Source organism: Lytechinus variegatus, chromosome 7 (assembly GCF_018143015.1).
Source record: "Lytechinus variegatus isolate NC3 chromosome 7, Lvar_3.0, whole genome shotgun sequence".
Lineage (NCBI taxonomy): Eukaryota > Metazoa > Echinodermata > Echinoidea > Temnopleuroida > Toxopneustidae > Lytechinus > Lytechinus variegatus.
In genome coordinates, this window is record NC_054746.1 from 4,352,483 (window position 1) to 4,378,181 (window position 25,699).

At 35.6% G+C, this 25,699-nt stretch overlaps 1 protein-coding gene across 1 annotated transcript in view; it reads left to right on the plus strand.

Moving 5' to 3' along the window:
- Positions 1-25,699, plus strand: part of LOC121418251 (probable methyltransferase TARBP1) — a 64,759-nt gene that overhangs the window by 14,464 nt on the left and 24,596 nt on the right. Inside the window, exons 7-16 of the mRNA XM_041612006.1 lie at positions 5,425-5,557; positions 6,086-6,272; positions 7,311-7,522; positions 9,673-9,827; positions 10,280-10,374; positions 13,849-14,031; positions 16,991-17,177; positions 17,882-18,114; positions 20,098-20,280; positions 22,195-22,400. Of these exons, the coding sequence (XP_041467940.1) occupies positions 5,425-5,557; positions 6,086-6,272; positions 7,311-7,522; positions 9,673-9,827; positions 10,280-10,374; positions 13,849-14,031; positions 16,991-17,177; positions 17,882-18,114; positions 20,098-20,280; positions 22,195-22,400 (1,774 nt within the window). The remainder of the gene's footprint in view (positions 1-5,424; positions 5,558-6,085; positions 6,273-7,310; positions 7,523-9,672; positions 9,828-10,279; positions 10,375-13,848; positions 14,032-16,990; positions 17,178-17,881; positions 18,115-20,097; positions 20,281-22,194; positions 22,401-25,699) is intronic.

Sequence of the window (25,699 nt, forward strand, 5' to 3'; positions counted from 1 at the left end):
ATTATGTAAATGGTGATATGCATGTCGTCACAAATATTTAATAGGTGAGTTGACATGGGCGGAAATCTGCCCCCAAAGGTAGGGGAGACCAGGGCCCGGAAAATTTGACAAGCAAAAAAAAAACACAAAAGGTTTTCACCCTAAAATAATGTTAGGTCATTTTAACCCTAACAAAATTTGACAAGCCCCCCCCCCCAAAAAAAAAAAGGTTTTCACCCAAAATGTAAGGTCATTTAGTAAAAAATACATGTATTATTTAGATTGTGAAGTGATGTATTTTTTCCATAATGAAAGACCAAAAATAGGAGGGGGACATTTGGTATTGTGCCCCCTGCCCCCTCTGGGATTTCCGCCCATGTAGGTTCAAGATGTTGCATTCCCACTATCCTGTTTCTTGTGTTATTACATGGAATCAAAATTGTTTCATTTTTTCAAACCTGTGTGAATGATATGTCTCCCTTATAATGAAATAAGTAGCAGCAAAGAATATCTAATTGACTAAATCAGTTGTCAATTCAACTGTTTTTGGTTCTTGAAGGGAAAATATTGGATAAACCTAATTCTATATAATGAAATACAGAAGAACAAGTGGGGATACGAGACCATCAGTTTGCTCATTGACATGCTTAAAACTGTTTCACCGGAATAATGCTAATCTTTAAAATGCAATAACTTTGCCAAACCATGTTGATACTCAACTCAGCAAATTTCAATCAGTGCTTGAAGAACAAGAGGCAAAGATATTGGAGTTGGAGGTGCAAAATGAAAAGAAATCACATGAACTTGGTCAATTAAAGTCAAAACTTGATCAACAAAGCGACCAATTACGGAAACTACAACATGAAACCAACAGGCAAGAGCAGTACAGTCGCCGCAACTGTTTGTGCTTCTTTGGTATAGAAGAATCAACAGATTCTTATTGATTTCCTTGTCGGATTTTGATCAAATCTTTATTCTTATGTTCGTCTGATTTTTCTTTATCTGTTCAAACCATATTACATTCAGTGCGGAGTTTCAGATCAGAATATCAAAAATTTTCTGCTCGCGCATTGCGCTCACATTGTTAATATAATAATATATAAACTTATCCATCCCTTTCTTGATTTAGAAAACATGAATAGAGTCAGAATGTCCGATTATAGGTCTAAAAATCTCAATTTTGTTTCTGCTCACGCTTTGCGCGTGCACCTATCCTGTTCATGATTAGAAAAGTGCTTATAAGATGTCCTGTTTTTAGGATTGAAATCTCATTTTATTTCCGCTCGCGCTTCGCGCTCGCATTAATTGTATAGTTATATACTTATTCTGTTCATGATTAGAAATGTGCTGAAGATGTCCTGTTTTTAGGTTTAAAATCTCATTTTATTTCCGCTCGCGCTCGCATTAATTGTATACATGTAGTTATATACCTATCCTCTTCATGATTAGAAAAGTCTTTAGAATTTCTTGTTTTTGGTCTGAATTCTCAATTTTGTTTCCGCTCGCGCTTCGCGCTTGCATCAATTGTACAGTTGTATACCTATTGTGTTCATGATTAGAAAAGTGCTTAAGATGTCCGGTTAATAGGTCTGAAATCTCATTTTTATTTTTGCTTGCGCTTCGCGCTCACATTAAATGTATAGTTATATACCTATCCTAATCATGATTACAAAAAGTGCCATGTCCAGTATTTAGGTCGGAATGTCAAAATTTTTCAGCTCGCGCTTCGCGCTCGCATTATTTGATTGTTGATATGTGTATCGTCTTGATGGGTAACTGCAAACAGTCCTTATAACACGTCCCTTTCGATCAGGCCAGAGCGTATTTGAAAAATATCTGCTCGCGCTGATCACGTTCGCAGTTCTTTGTTACATACGCATCTTGTTCAGGACCACAAACATTGGTCAAAATGTTCAATTTTCAGGAAAAAATACATAAATCCCCCCAAAAAAAATAGTTTGTGCTCCGCGCTCGAGTTATCTAATTATATATCAATGTTCTTTTATAATAAGAAAGCTAGGAAGTGACTGCCATATACATGCATACATACATATATATATATATATATATATAAAAATATATGTATATATAGTATTCAACCTATTCAATCTACATATATGTGCGTGAGGGTGTGTTTGTGTGAGGTGCCCTTAGAGGGGTGTGTGTAATTATGGAAAACTCAATTGTGTCCCCCCCCCCTGTTGAGGAGAGCTTTCTGCACCCCCACTGAAAAAATCGTTCCCTAAATTGACTCCTTGATTTGTGTACCTAGGCCCTGTCTAACAGAGTTATGATTGATCCAATCAATCGTAACTATGGAAATCCATCAGTGTCATAATTTTTTCTCCAGGATATATGCACAATGTCATTTGTAAACAAGAGAAGCACAGTGAATTTTCAAGAAAACAATGAATGCTTGAAAATGCATCATATCTAGAAAATATTTTGAACAAACATGAATAATAATAGATGTTGATTTTGCCGGCCGTAAATAGTTATAAATGATTGAATCAATCGCAACTCTTTGTAAGATGGGGCTCTGGTATGTACAGATAGACTGCTTATCATCATGCAAGGGGTACCATTTTATATTAATGATTATACATGAGATTTGTATTGTGCACTTTCTATCTTGATTAGATGCTCAAGGAGCTTCATAGCAGAACAACGAATAAGCTTTTGAAATGTAATGCATGTAAATGACACAAATTGTGTTTTTCACCAATTATTTGTTATAAGCTACGGACATTCTTAAATGTGATTGGCTCCGATGAGAATTGATTTTTTTTCTCATGAAGTGTTCCCAAGGATACCCATTCACCTCACCTGGGTTGAGTGCGGCACAATGTGGGTAAATTTCATGCTGAAGGAAAACACCATGGCTGGGATTCCCCGGGGGGGCCACTTACATTGACGAGTGGATACCATGCGCGACCAAAAAAACACGTAAAAAGGATGTCCTTTTCACGATAGGGCACGTTACGTACGTAACGTGAAAAGGGTGTCAAAAACACAAAAATAATGGAAAAAGGGTATCTATTTCGCTAGTAAAATTACGTGTTTAGGGTCGAATTTGCGGGGATGATAAAACAAAATTAAAATGTTTTATAAAGGATGTCCTTTTTGCCCCAACACTACGTGTTTAGAGTCCTATTTGCGCGAGGTGTAGAAGGTGGGGTCGTACTAAATTAAATAAGGTAAAGCCGACAACCAAAGGACCCGTAACAATGAAACATTCCTGTACTTGTTTAGGGGTTCATTTCAGGGAATATTTGCCAAGAGTATCGTTTTGTTTCCAGTACTTGTTAAGGGTAGGGTTTCACACGCCAATACTTGTTAAGGGTTGCATTTTCAGAATATGGAAATTACGTGTTTAGGGTGCTTTTCGAGACCCCATGGTCGCGCATGGTATCCACTCGTGAATGGAAGTGGCCCCCCCGGGTGGGATTCGAACCTATGTTCCACTGATTGAAAGATGGGAGTTGTAACCGCTAGGCCAGGACACCCCATTCCTCTATAAGTTTGCATGTTCTGATGAGAATGACATGGATTTATGTAGCGCTTAATACATTGGAACAATGTCTTTGAGCGCTTGATAGATATATTACCCACTCCCTGGGGAGCATTATGAATAGAGTGCAACATTCTTTGTTACTTTTTTGTGGAGATTTTTAAACTTGACATGAAGGAATTGTTAGCATGAATGGAGTGCATGAACCCAGAATGAATAATTTATCCATCTTTTGACATATTTTTCTGAACTAAAATGAAAATTATGAGGAAAATTCTATCAGTTTTGATGAAGCACACTAAATAAGAATTCAAGCAAATCTTTTGTCAATTTATACCACAAGCATTGGTCAAACTATAGAGCTAGATGGTGATCTGTGCGTGTGTATTTATCAGACTTTTGTTTTCTAGAGTACGTCACTTGGGTGTGGGCGGGTGAGATCGAATAGATATGCCTGTTAAACAGTGTGACCAAAAACGCATCAGATTGATCCATAAGTGTACACGAGGAAAGCATTCCAATTATAGCTTCATTTTTTATTAATTGAATTTGAGATTGGTAAACATGTCTATGGTGAGACATGTGAGACCTTTACATAATTCTTATTTATCATAGGTTTGTTATTTTGCTGTTTTTCATATACTATGTTTTGAGCATATATGTTATTCATGTGGATATAGTTCAGTTTATTCCTTTGTCAGTATGTTCTGACAAGAAGTAAGACATTTATCTCACAGTTTTATGATTTTATCCATGTATCTATTTTATTAGAAGAGAAGGGTAAATCTGACAACTTGGGACTGAATGAAGTAGTTCAGATATGATGTGTTACATGCCTTTATAATGAGAATTCCCCCACCACCTGCCTTTCACAAAATACTTTGATAATAATAATGAACTATAAAATGTTGATAATCACTTACTCAAGAATTTAGAAATAGATTTATTTTCAGCCAAAAATGAAGTTGTATGTATAGTTTTGACATTTTAAAGATTTACATTCTGTCTCAAGACATGTGCAAATGAGAACATTAAGTTTCTAAATTCTTTGATGAACTTTTCTGGAGTCAAATGGATGATATTTCAATGAAACGTTCTCTGAGGTTTTACCAAAAAAGCTTGACCTGTTACTTTCATAGCCATTTACAATCAATGGCTCAGTATACTCCTGAGTTCACTCTGAGGCTGTTCTCACTACATTCCTTAAACTAGTTTACTGGAAACTACTTTAGTGAGAACGGTCAAAGCGGTCTTGGAAGCGATCTTTCAAACCAGTTTGGAAAACCACCTCGCGATGTAGTTTTCAAGATCGCTTTGCCTCGTTAAACTGGTTTTAGCGTAAGTGAGGACACAACTGTTCTTTGGGAAGCGATCTTCACACATTTTGAGTGCGCTACTCCACACGACAGGTGTAGAATGCCTATGCTGCGGTTTCGAATTTTGCGCGAAACGTGTCACCCCACTGAGAGCGTTTCCATAGCAACAAGAGCACTTTACGTGAAAACCACTTTCGTGTGATCAATTGGGAACGCAAGCAAAGCGATCTTCCAAAGTGGTTTCCTGAATCGACTTCCAGTAAACTAGTTTTAGAAAGCATAATGAGAACGGCCTCTCTGTTTAACCCTTGCAGAGAAAAGAAACTTGAGTGAAGGAAAGACATGACAATACATGTAAAATGAATAGAATTTATGGTAAAAGAAAATAAGGGAAAAATTGCAGAATATTGCATAAAAGAATGATAAAAGGAAAATTATGCATTCCAACATATTATTTTAAATAAGAAAACCCAAAAAAGGAAGCCAAAGGTCACAAATTTTACACATTCATTTTCCATTGTTGTGGAAAAAAATGAAGATAAAATCTTTCTTTATGAAATGAATTTTCATTCCCCAACACTAATGTGATTTTTGTTCCTCACTTTTTTTTGTGACTAGCTTTCTTATGTGATATACTAAAGCTGATATGTGAGCAAGCTTGGGGTTCCATCAATATCGCGTTTGTATCGGAGGCTTTAGCAAGTATCCCAGCATTCCCTGCATGGCAACATTCATCCCTCCAAATGATAAGGTAAGAGGTTCCATTTTCTATTCTATGGACCTTATTAACATATTATTTGTAAATGATGGAAAGTATCAAAAAGATTACCATAGTTATGTCTCATCTTTCACTCTTGATTTTTTTATTTGTCTTCTGATATTGTATTTTGAATTTTTTGATGGATTTTATTTTCAGAATGAAAAAATCACTAGTTTTGAGATGTTTTTTAATTCATTAATTTTTTTGGGTTATTTATTTTTCTATTGATTGATTTATATATGAAATATTTTTCATTCATTTATTTATTCATTCATCCATCCATCTGTCCACCCATCTTTCTTTCTTCCCTTCCTTTCCTTTCTTTTCTTTTCTTTCCTTTCTTTTCTTTCCTTTCTTCTTTCTTTCTTTCTTTCTTTCTTTCTTTCTTTCTTTCTTTCTTTCTTTCTTTCTTCCTTTCTTCCTTTCTTCCTTCCTTCCTTCCTTCCTTCCTTTTTTTCTTTCATTGTTCATGTTTACCCATTATAAAATTTATGTTGGTATATTAATTGACATCTTCAGGGATAAGCTGTCATCTGGTATCCTGTATAGTTCCACTGGTTACCGAGCCATCATCCAGTGCTTCTTCCTTAGAGCTTGTCTACATCTCCTAGACTGGACTACTATCTCACTGCATCAGTTCTCTAATCTACTTAGTATATGCAATACTGGTCATGTTCTGAAGAGGGGTTCACCACTCTGGGAGGAGGTGATTAATTAGATATTTTGTATGGTATAGTTCTATAGATTTTTTCTTTTCCTGATGGGTTTCCGGGGAACCATATCATGAACACACCCCTGTTTGATTTGTATAAACTAGATTAAAATGCATTCTCATATGTATCATGTCAGACTTGTTAGGTGGAATTAGTAAAGGATTATGAAATTTTAATGAATGGTTAATTCCTGTTACAAAATACATGTATATGCACTTTCACATTTTGTTGCTGTGATATATTTTTTCCCCACACTTGTTATGACTGTTCTAATCGATTGATCCAGCATCATTAGGATTGTTATAAAGAAACATCCCTCTTTTTAAAGAAAGACATAAATGTTGTGCAATATCATATTAGGAAAAAAGATATTCCTGTATGACTGTGATTTGAAATTCTATTCTATGAAAGCCAATATCTGAGGATATTTCACCTTCAATCTTACAGCGCAGTCACTTTTCCCTTACAGCGGCAGTACAGCGATTCAAAAACAGTCGTTTTAAAGATAAATGAAAGTAGTTCAGTAAGCACTGATTTCACGAGAAAGTCAGTAAAACCAGGCTTAATTTTCACTATATCATTGAGAATCTAGATCTGGTACAGCTACATTAACTAAACTTTGTGAAATCTTGAAATCTACGCTGAAAAATGTTCACACTGAAAATCACCAACACAGATAAGCGCACGTGGGACAGTGTATTATTAATGCTTTGAATGTCGGCCCGATGCTTGACCCGAATCCCGTGCTTATTTGCTAATTTCTCAGCAATTACACAATTTTTTTCCAGAATCCTCAGGCACATGTTTTTTATTTATACAAACAGACACTTTGGTGGTCATTTCAGTGGATTCTGTACGAACTCATTTTGAAATCGTCACCATCTTTAACATTTTTTGTTCCAGCTATATAGGTGGTTTGAATAAAAATGAATGAAACAGCTGTTTTTGACTCACCATACGACCGCCGTAGGGGAAATTTGACTGCAGCATTACCCTTTCATTCTTGATTTCTTGATTCATTCATTCCTCAGGTATGTCTCACTCTTCATGAAAACATGCTTAATAATGACACCCAGTCACCATGGCAACCATGCATTCAAGAGGTCAAAGGTTATCTGCACGTTGAGCCAACCAAAGAGGCACTAGAGAGGGATGATTTGCCCAATAGAGAGGAGGCATTACGAGTTGCCATGGCGATGCTGGTTGTAGCGGACTCTGCTGCCTTGTATCAGACTCAAGATAGGTAATAGATGATTGTTTGCAAGTATGACATGGTGGCCTAAGTATGTACAGGTCACACGGGCCTAATTACAACTTGCCGGCCAAAGATATTCATTCTAGCCAACCCATTCTCAATTTCAAAATTTGATATTGCTGATTGACAAAAATGAATATGATTGACAATCTAACACTGATTCTAGGGAGGGTACCTACTGAACTTCCTTTTTCCAAACTGGAAAGATATATCACTACTTTGGAACTTTTTTTATACTGGCGGAAGAATTAGGGCCATTTTACTCTCTCAAGTGATTAATTTGATCCTGTCAGGTGTAGTCTTCATAAATGCTGATGCTGATTAATATTTAAAATGAGCCAGTCGATATACCCTTTTTCTGGTCAGATATGGAATGTCAGACATACAGTATATCCTGTCCACTGGTAGTAAACATTCAACTCTCAAATTTCGTCTTTATTTTTTATGAACTTTTTAAAGTGCTACTTTAACACACGAGTCTATGGGAAATAAATTAGGCCTGTGAAACCTACAGTGACCTGTGTCTGCAATTCTGATCAAAGGAGACATGCAACGATTGCTTTGAAAAAAGGTGTTCATTAAAAAATGAATCAATATGCAGTGTCCCTCTTTGAAATCCCTGAATCTTGAATATAGTGAACTGATGCGCAGATATGGGATCACCCTGGGTTTTTTTACAAAAGTTTGTAAGAAATTCATATAATTGCTCTAATTTTGATGTGATTTTGTTTTCTACACTTACTCTTGAGAATTATAAGGAACAATTCCAGTTGAAACTCTGGTGGAATTTCAAATTATATTCATGTTTTATCTTGGGACGAATTTTAGATGCACAGACGGAGGGTCCCTTTTTCGTAGACTGATGAAAGTTGAACCTTTCTATGGTACATTGTTCATTCCACTTGGTACTTATATTGTTATTCTCTTATAGAATATAAATGTACAATAATTTTTGTAAGAAGATTGAAATATCAAAATTTGAATTACATATATGTACCAGTTTATGTGTCTTGTCTTGTATCCGTATTTCTTCCTCTCATTTATTTGCTTTCACTCTCCCTCTCTTTCTCTATCATTCTGTCTCCTGTCTGCCTTTTCCTGTCCAACTCTCTGGCTCGTATTCTGAAGTCGGGTTTAACTTAAACTCGGGTTTAGAGTTGTGGTTGAAGTATGGATAGCCAATTAGTACAAAAATCACTGGCAGTACAGATATCATGCTTCAGCTCATTTGCTCTCAAATCATTTATAATTGTCTAGGAAGTATAAATAGATGATTGTCTTCACCATTGATGAATCAGGAAAGAGCACAGTAATCATAAGAAACATAGCCTACAACTTAAAGAAAATTTTGATACTTTTGGCTTTCCATACTTAAACTACAACTTTAAACCTGAGTTTAAGTTAAACCCGAGTTCAGAATACGGGCCTCTTTGACTATCTCTTTCTCTCTCACTCTCCTACATGTCTTGTCTACTCGTTTCCTTTCTCTTCAGTATTCAAATGTATTATTTCACTGTACAAACAGGGCCTATTTGTTTACAAGCCCAGCTTTATTGTTATATGTCCACCAACCATAAATTATACCTTTTGCTAGGTGTGAATTGTAATCTGTACACATGCTCCTGTGTGTACATTGTTGTTTACATTATACCTTATGTAAAACAATTCTCAATATTAGTATCTCAAGATTTTACTTTGTACATTGTATGTTTTGCTAAAGTTTGAAAAATAAACTGAAATTATCTGTATGATTTGTAGTCTCCTTGCAAGACCGGTGCTACCTTGCCTAAATAAGTGCTTCTGGGCCCCCATCTTACAAAGAGTTACAATTGATCTGATCAATCTCAAGTACAATGGAAATCCATCAATGTCATAATTTTTCTTTCAGGAAATTTGCTCAATGTCCCTTGAAAACAAAGAGAAACGTACTGAATTGTCAAGAAAACAGTGAATGTATGAATATACAACATTTCGAGAAAATATTTTGAACAAACATGTAGTTTTAGATGTTGACCTTGCTGGCTTTCCTTAGTTGCAATTGATCGGGTCAATTGTAACTATTCGTAAGACTGGGCCCAGATGTATTAAGTACTATATCATTATTCGTAAACTTTTCTCTGCTCTTGCTATTCTATCAGCAGTATGTCCGACCTACTCCAACCCTTGCATGATGTACTAGGTAGATCAGGGAGCCATGTTTATCAACCTATCCAAAGGACCGATAAAGCATTACAGATTCTACATGTTCTTCTCCAAGAATCAAAAACATTATCTCAAAAACAGTGCTACTCGGGTAAGTCTTGACAGTAAGTGGGGGGGGGGGGGGTGTCCAGGATTTATTAGTGGCCTTTTTTTAAACAAAGATGACCAGCAAAAATAAAAAAGAAAGAATGCTATCCCAACTCAAGAGCATTTTTTTCTGTTGATTTTTTTTACCCAACAAGAAAAAAAGGTCCCCTCTCTCTAGGTGCCCCTTAGTGAAGTTTTGAGGGTGGAAATCGAATTTAGCTAGTTTTAAAGGGGAACCTCATGGAAAGTTTGGATTATAAGCAGTAAAAGCAGATTAAAATAGAAGGAACTTGTTGGTGAAGATTTGGTACAACTCTATCAAAGATTGAGAGGGTTATTGTTTTTACAGTTTTGATTTTTTGATGTCTCTTAGTTATAACATCAAATTGGAACTAACGATTGGACATTGACATATATGAAGGTGTGAACAACACTGTCTTATTCTATTTAAATCAGGATTTTTCTCCTCATTGACGATCCTCTTGTGTGAGACCCTTGATGAAATCTTTCAGTATCTCATCCGTCAATTACTGGCAAACAACCATGTTCAGGTGAGTACAGGACTCTTTCATTGTCATTGTGGAGCGTTGTGGCCCAGTGGATTAGTCTCCGGACTTTGAAACAGAGGGTCGTGGGTTCGAATCCCAACCGCGGCATAATTTCCTTCAGCAAGAAATTGATCCACAATGTGCTGCACTCGACCCAGGTGAGGTAAATGGGTACCTGGCAGGAATTTATTCCTTGCAACGCAGCGCGCGTAACAGCTGCACTGCTAAAGCCAGGGTAATTATGCTGCATATACTGTAGAGCGCTTAGAGACTTCTGACAAAGTAAGTATTAAGCGCCATATAAGCAAGTATGATTATTGTGTAATTTTTTTTCATATTCACTTTTTATTATATAACAAAGATTGTCATATCCCCTCATTAAATTAACTTTTTCTCTGAATAAAACACTAAAATACTGTATAAGCTGTTATTTTCGCGAATTGCGGGATCCTGACATTTTTGTGGGTTGTAGTATTTATTGATAATAATTAGACTTTCATCACTCCAAATCAACTTTGTAGAGTGCTCAAGGCACTTTTTAGGAAATTATAAAGAAAATTAAGAAGAATTGAAGAGAAATGTTTTAAGGTATTGTTTGAAAGTTTCAGAGGTCAAGCACTGTTTAATGTTTTCAGGGAGGCTATTCCATAACTTGGAGGATGAGTGAATGAATGATCTTTCCCCCCAGGTTTTTGAAAATTGAGGAGGAACGTGATGATCTTAAAGGGGTATAACTTGATCAGTGAAATGAGGTACTGGGGAGAAGAGCCATTTGTGAGAAGAGCTAATTGTGTTTGGAAGATGAACCAAACGTACCATAGCATTTCAGAGAAGCATAAGTAGTGCAAAACATGTGCAAAAATAAGCTGCTCAAAGCCTTCATGCTGACATGTCTTTTGTTCATTAATATGTCCCTGTAAGAACAATTTGATAGTGTGAAAAAATGGCTGAAATTTCACTTAGTATATTTTGTACATTTATCTCTGAAATTCATCATGTCACAGTTTGATCTGTAAAAGCAATCTTTTGAAGTTGTGTTTTATTAGATTCGATTTTAAAAAGTTGGGTTAAGTGCAAAATTGTTGAATTTTGTGAACAGAATCTTATACTTCTAAAAAACTCTGGTCATGTGACCTATAATATTAATGAGCATGCAAATAACCGTATCTGTGTAAAGAGTCAATCAGAAGATAATAAAACCAAATTATTTCATGGAAAATACATCATAATATTAGTGAGTGAATAAATATTTATGAAAATATGTTAGGAAATAATTTAAGCTTTTGTTTTGTTTGAGAAATAAAAAAGTGAAATTCTAGCTAACAAAGTTTTCAACCTTATTTTTGTATCACCTGCATAGCAGAGTGAGACTATAGGCGCCGCTTTTCCGACGGCGGCGGCGGCGGCGTCAACATCAAATCTTAACCTGAGGTTAAGTTTTTGAAATGACATCATAACGTAGAAAGTATATGGACCTAGTTCATGAAACTTGGCCATAAGGTTAATCAAGTATTACTGAACATCCTATTAGAGTTTCATGTCACATGACCAAGGTCAAAGGTCATTTAGGGTCAATGAACTTAGACCATGTTGGAGGAATCAACATCGAAATCTTAACCTGAGGTTAAGTTTTTGAAATGTCATCATAACTTAGAAAATATATGGACCTAGTTCATGAAACTTGGACATAAGGTTAATCAAGTATCACTGAACATCCTGCATGAGTTTCACGTCACATGACCAAGGTCAAAGGTCATTTAGGGTCAATGAACTTTGGCCGAATTGGGGATATCTGTTGAATTCCCATCATAACTTTGAAAGTTTATGGATCTGATTCATGAAACTTGGACATAATAGTAACCAAGCATCACTGAACATTTTGTGCAGGTTTCAGGTCTCATGATTAAGGTCAAAGGTCATTTAGGGTCAATGAACTTTGGCCGAATTGTTGAATTACCATCATAACTTTGAAAGTTTATTGATCTAGTTCATTAAACTTGGACATTAAAGTAATCAAGTATCACTGAACATCCTGTGCGCGTTTCAGGTCACATGACCAAGGTCAAAGGTCAATGAACTTTGACCGAATTGGGTTATCTGTTGAATTACCATCATAACTTTGAAAGTTTATGGATCTGATTCATGAAACTTGTACATAAGAGTAATCAAGTATCACTGAACATCCTGTGCGAGTTTCAGGTCACATGATCAAGGTCAAAGGTCATGTAAGGTCAATGAACTTTGGCCATGTTGGGTTTTTTTGTTGAATAACCATCATATCTCTGTAAGTTTATTGGTCTAGTTCATAAAAAGTGGACATAAGAGTAACCATGTATCACTAAACATCTTGTGCGAGTTAGAGTAGTTTTCAAAGTCAGCACTGCTGCTATATTGAACTGCGTGATGCAGGTGAGACGGCCAGAGGCATTCCACTTGTTTGTACATATATCTCAATTTTTGCACCACACAGGATGTTTGCAATAGCAATGCTTTGCTTTTGGGGACATCGGCACTGATTACTAAATGTGTCAAAATTTTTGCCCGTTGTTGAATTTGTGACCGATCGGCACTTTGCAAAATCCGCAAAAATAACAGATTATACAGTAACCAGAGGAGAATTTCATGACATTGTATTTGTGAGTTTGATTGACAGATGTGAGCCTTTCAAATCCTTGCATCTGATTGGCTGAGAGTGAGTTAGCCTGTGAAAGTCTCGGTGAAAATCCTCCCCGGAACTTAATATAACATTCAAGCCTAATATCCAATTCAAACACCAATTGTGATGTGCAGTATCAATCAATCTTTAATATCCCTCAATCAAAATGAGAGATATAAACAAATGAGTGTTTTAAAAAAATCATTGTGGTGGTGGATTCCACATGATCACTATGCTTTATATTTATAGAAGCAATTAAATTGATAGTCCTGAGAATCCGGAAAACCCAAATCCTATTGATCAAGTGACACTTATACAAACAGGAATCACGTCATGATAGTCAAGCCACTATTGATGTAACTTGTGTTTGGCATTATGGGACAATTTTATTGGTGTCCTAGGTAGTGGCTTAATTTTCTTTAATTCTGTTACTATCTGTCACAAAATAATGAGGAGAAAATTATTGAAATTAAGAGTTCAGGTGATAAAACAGACACATTTTCCTTGTTCTGAAAGGTCAAGTTCACCCCAGAAAAATGTGGATTTGAATCAATATAAAAAATAAGACAAGCATAATGCTGAAAATTTCATCAAAATTGGATGTGAAATAAGAAAGTTGTGACATTTCAAAGTTTCCCTTATTTTTCACAAAAAAGTTGTATGCACGATTTAGTCATATGCAAGTGATAAAACCTGCAATCTTGGTCTGCATACTATTCCGATCCCTTGTCTGCTTAGAATGTTCCAATTGTATTGATCATAAACTCATCAAATGTTGTGATTTAGAAGATTAATTCGGATTTGTTTTGCTCTCTTACCAGGTGCATGATGTTAATAGCATCAGCCTGTATCGCTCATTTCTTGATGCTCTACTGGACCACGCAGTGAGAGAAAACAATGGTCAGGTGAAGAATTCCCAAATCTTGACCATCAAGATCATAGAAGGCAGGAAACAGCTTTTGAAAGGTTGTCAAGCCCTCATGAACTCACAGCTCAAGGACGAGGTATGTAGCATTTGTGCCATAAAGCTTATCTTCAGTATAGTTAAATCTCTCAAAATGTCACCATTCCAACTCGGGAATAAAAGCGAATTCAGTTCTAAATCGAAGTCAACCCAGTCTTGTCATCAGCTATGATTTGAAATTTCACTGAAGGCTTGTAGCAGAGCAGAATTTTGATTTTAGTACTTGGTACTTGGTAGGAATCCTCCAAAAGACGCCTTAAAGGTGTTTAAACTGGAGGTGTGTCGTGTACGGTCACCAACTTAAGGTTCCGGTTTTAGTGTTTTTTGGAGTGCTGGCTTAAAGGTTCCTAAGGATGGTAGGGATCTATAACTGAGGAGGGGAGATGGTTCCAGTCTTTGACAGTCCTCGGAAAAAAATGAGTTTGCATGTGTGTCTGTTCTGACATGTTTAATGTCATTAGTCCTGATAATACTTTTTAATAGGATGATCTTGTTTGAATTTTCAATATCAAATATGTTGTACAAAAATTGGATTGTTTAGTCTGCTGTCAGCTTTAGGGATGAAGGAGTTTAGGTAAGTAGAAGGAAGTTATGAACTCTTTCATTGTTATGTGTCTTAGGGATAAGATTTTTCTCCCTCCATAATTGTGATTGTGTAATGAAACTTTGTTTTAAAAAAAAATGTAGAAAGGCTTAAAGGGGTCCTCCAGGCTGAAAATAATATGATTTGAACAGATAAAGAAAAATCAGACAAACAAATCACTGAAGATTTGATCACAATCGGACAAGGAATAACAAAGTTACTGCATTTTAAAACTTTTCATTATTCCGGTGACACAGTTCAAGGTATATCTTCATGAATATTTAATGAGCAAATTGATGGTGATATGTCCCCACTTGTTCTAAGGTATTTTATTATATGAAATTAAGTTTATTCAGATTTTTTTCCTTCAAGAACCAACAAATTTGAATGACAACTGATTTAGTGCATTAGATATTCATTGTTGAAACTTATTTCATTACAAGGAAGACATATCATTCACACTTGTATAAAAAATGAAACAATTATGATTTCATGTAATGACATAAGAAAAAGGAAAGTGGGGATGTGACATCATTAGCCCACCTAATGTATATTTATGACATCATGCACATAACTGTTTTCACAATATATTGCTAAACTTAAAAGTTCAATAACTGCTATTTATTATAACATTTTTATGAAATTTTTACACTCTATTTATTTACAAATAAATATTTTCAGCGCGGAGTACCCCTTTAATGAAATTGAGTTTGGTTAAATATGAGTTTTAAAGAACAAAAGAAAGATTTTGTTTTATCGTATCACATATCCCATATAGAACATTGCTTTTTGAGAAGATTACCGTAAGTAACGGTGTATTAACCGCACCCGTGTATTAACCACACCCCCAACTTTGGACAAAAAAAAAAAAAAATACTTCTCACATTTACATGCATATTTGAGGTACGAAGAAACAAAAACTAAGTTTAAGATTTCAAAGTTAAGTATCCAAAGAGATTACCGGTAAGCGGAAATCTGCTGTTCTTGATCAATTCATCTACAAATGTTAGAAAGAAAGAACGGTCCCGCCAATATTGGCCACTTACACACTCACTCACAGTCACAGTGTACACACACACAGAACTGCCATTTCATTGCAAACTACATACAGTAGCAGTCATGCCAATACATCTTATCAAATTATGATCTGTGTCTTTCCCAGCGTAGGAGGAAGAAACATTCACATTTCTTGCATCACAACCTCACAATCACTTTCAGAAATTTGATGTTTTAGCACGAATTTTGGATACGGGATTACAGGAAAGTTCAAGAAACAAAGAAATTGACATTTTTTTCCAGTTGTTTTTTACGGCTTCGTGCCGTCTCTCTCGTGCGTGGTTTACATGGTATCTTATGAAGAGCAAACAGGAAGGAAAAAAACGAGCTGGCGCGAAACAGAACTTTTAATAGCGCCAGCTTAAGTCGCACTAACCATATTACAACGCAATCTCTAAGCTCACTCAACTCCCGCTCAGCGGTGACAAAATTTTACCGAGTATGCTTGGCGTCCCTTTTAACTTAGCCAGGGAACTTCACTACTTTGAATTGAGAATAAAGTCAAAATTAGTGTCATGAAGGTGGGTGCGTTTGTTTTTGACAATATCTAATTAAGATCGTAATAATTGCTTCCCATTACCCGCGGCTCATACCCCTGTAAACGACATTGCCTGGGCGGCTACGCCCGGCCACTCGATGTGTTGTGAACTGGCAGACATCGTACATGTACGGGAGGGGTTACGGCGGGCCGGCTCAAACCCGTCACCGTGTATAAACCGCACCCCCGACTTTTGCTTCTATCCCGCCGAGAAAAAGGTGCGGTTAATACACCGTTACTTACGGTAAAGTGGCTTGTAACTACATTTGTGACTTCAATTATTGTAGTTTTGATTATCCTGTGTTGCACTTGGGATAGAATTCAGCAGTTCCTGCAGGTTCTTATGATAATCCATGATTCTATTATATGATAGGAAAGGGAGGATTTCAGTGAACATACCAGACGATATTGCTTTTTGACTATGATCGCTATTTCATGCATTATACATCATGCAATTAAATCTGTCTTTTTTTTTCATAGGGGAATCACTTAAATTGAGATTTTATACCTTATCCACAAGATTTCCCTTTCTCATCGATTTCCCATAATCCATCTGTCACTCAGAATCAGAATCATGCACATGCATACTGCTGCCCTGTTGTGACATTAATTCAGAGTTGAACTTCAATTGTAATCATGGAGGTAGTTTTGTTTTCTCTCTCTCTCTCTCTCATTCTTTTTATTTCTTCTTGTCTACCCCTCGATTCTGACTCTCTCCCTCTCTCATCCCCTCTCTTCTTCTCCCTCTTTCACCCCCTCTCTTTCTCTTCTCTTTTCCCCTCTCTCACCACTTCCTGTTACCCGTTATTCTCTCCCATTTAGCACTTAGTAAAAGAAATGCATCGGAGTTACACAATGACATCAATCTTGACGTGGATCTTATCATCAGATGTTTTGATTCCTGTTGCAATGCTGCCCTCTACAGCCAGTATGGTGACATCACTTCTAAGTATAGAAGCATCAACCTCGGCCAGATTAAAAGAAGTTGCCAGTTTGGATGATAAGAGAGGTGAATGATCGGTGGGATTCTTTTTATTAAAGACCAAAAAAGAAATTGACATCAATAATAATAATAATAATGCTAATAATAAAAATAATAATAGGCATTTATACAGTGCCATCTATCTAGAAATATTCTATTCCGAGGCGCATTGTTATTATTATTATTACCCCGGCTTTAGCTCGAGCTGCCTTTCAGCGCTCATGCAATCAAGGAATTAATCCTACTGGGTACCCATTCACCTCACCTGGGTCGAGTGCAGCACAATGTGGATAAATTTCTTGCTGAAGCTGAACCACGACCCTCTGTTTCAAAGTCAGAAGACTTATCCACTAGGCCACGACGCTTTGATTAATAAATTAAAAGCTTATACACCACAATTTTCACTGCTTGCCAGCTGATTATCTTGCTTTGTAGAAATTCAAATGAGACCAATGAATATTTGGGCTTTTAACAGGCCTGAATTATCAAGCTGAATTACCACTTTTCACTTTAGATGCTTCTTGAAAGCAGCAAAATGATGAAGATAGAATGTTCAAATCAAATTGAAAGGAAAGTAATTCATTTGTATTGTGTTTGCATAAGTAATGTATGAATAAGTTTTCAATGACTGTCTAATTAAAAATCCCCCGAGGTATTGCTATTCAAATGGGTTAGACTCTAGACATTTCGAGGAATTGTCCAGAAAGAAATTTCTTGTGTCTTTCTCGCAGGGTTTGATGGCGCCAACAGAGGTCGCTTGCAGTCAGATGTTATCAGGAGTAAATGGGAGGCCATCTTGGCTATCATCCAGCAGCAAGACAGACATAGGGACAACAGATTAAACCAAGAAGATGACACTGTTTGTTGGGATACTGTGTTATCAGCTTGTCTATCTGATATGAGTCTGGTTGTTACACTGCACAGCTTGCCATTGTTAGGATGTGCTGCCTTGCTCATTGATAAGGTACTTCATGTTACATTATTTGTTTTATTAAAGCGTTACTCCAGTATATGCAGAGCTGCCCATAAGTACGTATTTTCCGTATTTAGTACTGAAAAATGAGAGGAATACGGATGGTTTCATGCTAAATACTGATTTCTAAAGTTTCTGTTATTTATGTGTTGTCCTATGGTATTTCTTTGAAAATGCTTATTTCCTCACCAGAAATACTGATATTTAGCTTTAAAAATACTGAAATATTCTTGCTCAGATTGGCAGCTCTGAATATGTTTTGAACAGATAAAGAAAAATCAGATGAACACAACACTGAATATTTGATCAAAATGAGACAAGGAATAACAATGATGAAAACATGATAGACTTACATTATTTTGGTGGTACAGGTCTATGCATGTCTGCATGAATTCAAGGACAAACTGATGTCATATCCCTACTTGTTGTTTTTTGTCTCACCTGCGAAGCAAAGTAAGACTATAGGCGCCGCTTTTCCGACGGCGGCGGCGTCAACATCAAATCTTAACCTGAGGTTAAGTTTTTGAAATGACATCATAACTTAGAAAGTATATGGACCTAGTTAATAAAACTTGGCCATAAGGTTAATCAAGTATTACTGAACATCCTATTAGAGTTTCATGTCACATGACCAAGGTCAAAGGTCATTTAGGGTCAATGAACTTAGACCATGTTGGAGGAATCATCATCGAAATCTTAACCTGAGGTTAAGTTTTTGAAATGTCATCATATGGACCTAGTTCATGAAACTTGGACATAAGGTTAATCAAGTATCACTGAACATCCTGCATGAGTTTCACGTCACATGACCAAGGTCAAAGGTCATTTAGGGTCAATGAACTTTGGCCGAATTGGGGATATCTGTTGAATTCCCATCATAACTTTGAAAGTTTATGGATCTGATTCATGAAACTTGGACATAATAGTAATCAAGCATCACTGAAAATTTTGTGCAAGTTTCAGGTCTCATGATTAAGGTCAAAGGTCATTTAGGGTCAATGAACTTTGGCCGAATAGGGGTATCTGTTGAATTACCATCATAACTTTGAAAGTTTATTGGTCTAGTTCATTAAACTTGGACATTAGAGTAATCAAGTATCACTGAACATCCTGTGCGCATTTCAGGTCACATGACCAAGGTCAAAGGTCAATGAACTTTGGCCGAATTGGGTGTATTTGTTGAATTACCATCATAACTTTGAAAGTTTATGGATCTGATTCATGAAACTTGTACATTAGAGTAATCAAGTATCACTGAACATCCTTTGCGAGTTTCAGGTCACATGATCAAGGTCAAAGGTCATGTAAGGTCAATGAACTTTGGCCATGTTGGGTTTTTTGTTGAATAACCATCATATCTCTGTAAGTTTATTAGTCTAGTTCATAAAAAGTGGACATAAGAGTAACCATGTATCACTGAACATCTTGTGCGAGTTAGAGTAGTATTCAAAGTCAGCACTGCTGCTATATTGAACCGCGTGATGCAGGTGAGACGGCCAGAGGCATTCCACTTGTTTGTATTTTATAACATGAAATCATGTTTATTCAAATTTTGCCCTCCAAAAACTGTATATAAGAAATTGGATTGAAAACTGATTAAACGTATAAGATATACATTGCTGCAACTTATTTTATATTAAACAAGGGACATATACATACATGCATGAAAATATGCAATAATTATGATTTCATCAGCCCAGTTAATGAATATGCATATGGATGTGCATATAATTGTTTTAAAAGAATATTGCTCTAATTCGAAGTTTAACAACTTCACTATTTTTTTAAATATCCACTATTAAGTTATTATTAGCGAAGGTCTAAAATTGAAAAATTTCCACAATTCATTTGAATCAAACATAAAAAACATTGAAAGTAGAGTACAATTTGATGCAATAAACTGGATTGAAATAAGAATATGAATGAAATTGAGTTGAGTAAATTTTCGTCTGTTTTTTTTTTGTGTGTGTAAAGCTAGGTGACGAGAACATTCCATTGTGTTTGGAGGGTATGTCAGCATCGTGGTGTGCTTTGAAAGATGGATGGAGATCTAATCTAAACTTCTGGGGTCTTTTTGAAGCCTTTATTGCTGTGGTGTACCAGCCTGTGTTATTACAACATGGAGAAGGTACTGAGGTCTATGAAGTTATTAGAAAAGTAATATCTCTTCCCTTTTTTAAAATGTTGAATGATACCATTGCGATGAATTAATTTATTGTTCAGAACGTCAATCATGCTGGGTTTTTTTTTATAAAGTGAAGAGCCCGGTTTCATAAAGCTTTGCAATTAATTATGAGGTTGATTTTTATGATTGGTTGTAAACTGTCAATGCAAGCAATCAAAGCCTGGCAATCAATCACTACACTTTATGTTACAGGGTGCAGAGGATGACATGTGGGTCGTTATCATTCAGTTTACCTTTGTTTTTCCAAAGCCCTTGCATCTTTATCAACTCTGATTTAATTCCTATCGGCATCATGAATATTCCTGTTTGTGTTTTTTATTTTGGCATAGCAAATGAATAATAGCAGAGCTACCAAGTCTCACGCATTGTGCGTGAGACTCACGCATTCAGGGTCCGTCTCACGATCTCACGCATAGCACCCATTTTTCTCACGCATCGGGACCCGACAGAAAAAAGTAGCATTATTCGCCAGATTATACGACTGGCTGACCGCCTTCGCGTCTAGCCCGGCATGCGAGACGAATCGAGAGTGCAGTCAGCGCACAGCTAGTACGTGATACGATGAATCGCATGGTTTTGAACTTTTGAAGCCCATTTCTCATGCGCGTGCGCATTGCGCGCGCCTTTTCGCAACGTACGAGTGTAAGTACTGGCCGCGTGCGCACAGAGACGTCGAGTCATGAAAATCTCACGCATAACATTTTTTTGAACTTGGCATCTCTGTAATAGAATTAGTATGAGCATGTTAGGCAAAATCCAAGTGGATATATACAGATAAAATTCTTTCAAAAATCCTCCTTATACATATAGTGTTTTTACCCCAGTTTAGTTGAAATATATCTGGTTATCAGAAATGAACCGTCTGATATCGAGAGTTGGGAAGTTTTATTTTGATGATAGCATTGACAAATGTATATTAAAGGATTTTTTTTCAATTTCAGCATTCTACAATTCATGTTGATCTGTACTTGAGGTACATTTCTGTTTCATCTACAAACAGTTTATCTACCAATCATTTGGTTTAATTTTACTTAGTGATAATTTCTAATAAATTTACCATTTAATCTAATTTGTAGTGAGGCTGTAACCATTTGATGAAGTATGCCCTTGGTCTAATACCACATAGTGTATAAAAAGATTAACCATTATAAACAAAATGCAAAATATTTAGTAGACAAAGAGGACCTTGGACCTTCTGAGCATTAGACTAATTAGAGTTAGACCAAGTAACGATTGGACCACACAGTGAAGAGAACAAGTTAATCATCTAAGTGGATTTAGTCATTATGTTGTTAGATGATCTCAGAATTTGACCATTTGTTTGAAGATCGATGGGAAGAAATTAGAAACTTTGTATCACTCCATTCCTTCAAACGTAGTTTCAAAAAGTACCTGTGATAGATACTAATTTAACAAATGATAGTAGAGCTTCAAATCAAACTTATCTTTTCTTGGATTTTTTTGAATTTATGTTTTATTTATGGTATTATTTTGTATGTTTTTTTTAATATATTGCATTGTATGATATCTTTATGATCTTGTTGATATTCCTAACTGTCATTTTGAAAGTTCTGAAAGAGAGCCACATTGATATACTTTATATTGTTAGGAAATGTCTATTTTTATTTCTATCAGCTGTTCATTTTATGTTGGGTGCCTGATTTTAAAACTAATTTTGTCTTCTTTTGACCCCCCACAATAATGTATGTTTATTTATATTAGATTTCCTTTACTTGGTTCTTTTTCATTTTCAATTGTGAGTGTTTCCTATTTTATACATATTTGTAAGTTTTTTTTTTATATACACTATTGTGGAAATAAATGATTTGATTTGATTTGGAATCAAGCCTTAATTGATAATATTGGTTTCTATCTTTTCTTTCCAGTACACAGAAGAGATCGTATCTCAGGGAGAGAGTCGATATGGAATGATGAATAGCTTGATGTCTCATCTAGACAATGTCTTATCTCATCACTTCTTTCTCAAACACAAAGAAAAGCATCGCTGTGATGCTATGACGGTCATCAAAAATCTAACAGGGATTCTACGAGAGGCTGCCCTCTATGGTCCAAGTCTTACCAGATCAGACAGGTAAAATAAAAATATTTTTGGGAAAAAAATTAATGGATTATTGTGAGGGAGACCCCCACCCTCCTCAGATCTTAGCTGTTTATTGCGCGACCTCCGCGAAAATTTGCACTCGTGTAGAGCGGGAGGTAAACTACAAGACTGTATAGTAACATTTTCAAAAAATTAATTGCTTACATTTTTTGTTAAATATGCAGTTAAGGATATGAAATTTGCCCATAATTTTTTTTTTGTATGTTTCAAGCTCACTTTATAAGTTTATGTAGCTAGTAGAATGCTAGTTCTTGGTGAACATATAAAATTTTACATATCTTAAAGAAAAACAAAATTCTTGACAGGTTATCTGAATAATATAATCGAAAATAATTCGAGTTAGAAGTAAATTCAAAAGTTAATACAAATAGTATTTGCAGGGAAATGATTTTTTGATGATATTTACTTTGAAAATCTAGATTTTTGTTGCGCACAGTCAAAAATAAAAGAAAGGTTGTAAGGGGGAAGGTAATCTAAAGGTGTGATAATTATATATAATCCATTACCAATCCAGATTAGAATTGTATTATTATTTTATTTTAGCATAGTCCTTTCAACAGTGGCAGTCACAGAGTGTATGATTGTTCAAAGCGATAAAAAACAATACAACATGCAATAAAAACAACATAAAAAGGAAGTATAAGACTATTAAATTATATATATATTTCAAATTAAACATTAATGGTATAAGCAAATACAATGAGACACATGCCCCAAGTACACTCCACATTTCACCAAATAAACTGGGATAGACAGCAAATAGTGGTCAGCCAAATGTATTCATTTTTGAAACCTTAGGAGCACTTGTTAGATCCCAAAGGCCATAGGATACAAATTCAGGCCCAAAAGCTCCAGATTTAAATCCACAAGGTCTAATTCTGAATTCAACATCCAGCCGGACTCCCACCACAGCCGAGCTGGCCTATTCAGATTCAGATTCAGGTTTATTTCCAACAGAAATGACATAAATATTCATACAAATCATTTTTCATATGTAATAACATATATTTACGATACAAAACATTAATGATAATTAATATACAAAGATAATACAAAACATTTTGTAGACAAATTATAATATATAGTTTAGATAGAAGAAAGGTATCTGTGGAAATGGAGATTCTCTAAAAAGCATAGCTTGTATAATGTGAACCCCCTCAAGAAAGAGAAAAGAGGAGAGAGAGAACAAAAAAAGGAGAATTAAACATGAATAGATCTATTTCAGATCTATGGAGCATATAGTACACATGACATCCCTTTACACCACAAAACTAGAACAAAAATACCAGGCTGACTTTGAAAAGAATTTACAAAAAAAGAATAAATGACTTCTTAGAGGTCAAAATCACAATTATCATCGATGGGGGCAAACACAATGCACCTCTCATGTCTTTTTCTCAATGCTGTAACCAAAGATGCAGTCTGGAGGAAAGTGATACATGGAAACTGTATGTATGACATCCCACTTAGTTCTGGAGGTGGGTGCCTCATGAGTACTTGGTGGGGAATATGGAAATGATCTCAATTCATTTTTAAATTTCAGGCTTATTTTATTGATTGTCTATCCAAACATAGAGGATTACAGTCAAAGAAAATTGAAAATTTTTACAAATGATCAAACACAGATTTACATTGAGTTCTATCACATAAGAGTAGTGCTCGGTTTACCACCCTGTTTTGATTTATTTATTGATTAAACAATATTTTAATAGGGTGCCCTTTCAGCAAAAGCTGGTATCAAAGGGGGCCCTAAAAGCATAAAAATAAAACATGTATATACAAGTGATAAAACATGCAAGGTAAAACAAGGTAAAAACATATAAATCATACATATTAGGACTCATAAAGGCATGGTTTTTGCTGTTTACCTGATCTTAGATAAAAGACATTAAATGCTTTCATGGCTCTTGGCTTCTCTGTGTTTATGCTTCCGGTAGTCTACTTTGACTGTGTGATGGCGGGACTTGTGGAAATGAGCGTCTTTAGCGAACAAATCCTTACCTTGAAACTTCCAATATACGCTCTCATCTCCTGTTGCCAACGTGCGAGACTTATTCGTCTGCCATAAATTTTTTCATAGCATGCACCATGGGAATCACAAAAGACAGCAAATGCAATACACATCTTTGTCTCTCTTGAATCTTTTCATCCACATTGCCATAAAAATTCCAATTTTATATACCTGCAATAGATGATAGTCTTGGGACCAGATGAGGTTTTCTCTTTTAGTTCTAGTGGCACAGGTTCCATATCCTCTTTTCCTGACAGGGTATTCTGTACCTATGTAGGTACCTGTCAATAGTCCACAACTTTTAATTGAAAGTTTGATTGTTTATTTATTTCTGATTATTAAAAAACACAATAAATATCACGGAAGCTCCGCGCGACGGGATATGCTTAAAACAATCTTAAATCAAAAACTAAGATTGAAATAAGAGAATAAATGCACAATAATTGAATCCAAAATGAGAAACAAGATTGGGAATTGGGGAGTGTACTTAGCTTGCGACTATACTCGACAGCAGGCGAAAGTAAAAGAGGAAATTGACGCCAAAGTGCGCGATGATCTTGGGATAGTGCGTTAATAGGGAGATGCAGCGCGCGCGCAGGAAAATTGTGTACTCTTTGTTCGGCACGCAAGTTAATCGTAATGAACTAGCAAATCAAATGGGTATATCCCAGTTATTGATAGTAAATGAATATATATGACATAAATACATAACATAAATGGTATCAATTGAAATAAAATGAATTGCAATTATGAAATAAAATAATCGAAAGGCTTGCCCATTTCAGAGTCATTGACATAGATTAATCTGTTCTTCCATAGGGTCCATAAAAAATATTAAAATAGTGTACATTGCAATACAAGGAAAATTTGATATTGAAAAAAAGAAAAGGGGAAAAAATATTACATATGCATAACTGAATGCATCAATTAACATCCCCCATCCATAATACAATTTATCAGAACAAAACCTACTTTATCGTCTCCCCACATCCTTGTGTGCAGCAAGAGAGAAGCTAACAGACATGGACTATACATCAACCAAGTATTCATTTATTTGTCTATTGAATTCTTCAAGCATGCCAGATTGGTAAATTCTTATCAGTTATTCATTGTATTAACATTTTATTAACAAGAGAAAGTCTTTAGAGGATGATGATATAGTCAAAGTGAACCTTTGACAATCCACCTCGTACGGGAGAGTTGAAACATTCTTGGTTCGTCATGAAACTTTGTGAACACCCTCCATGGTACCCTTGAT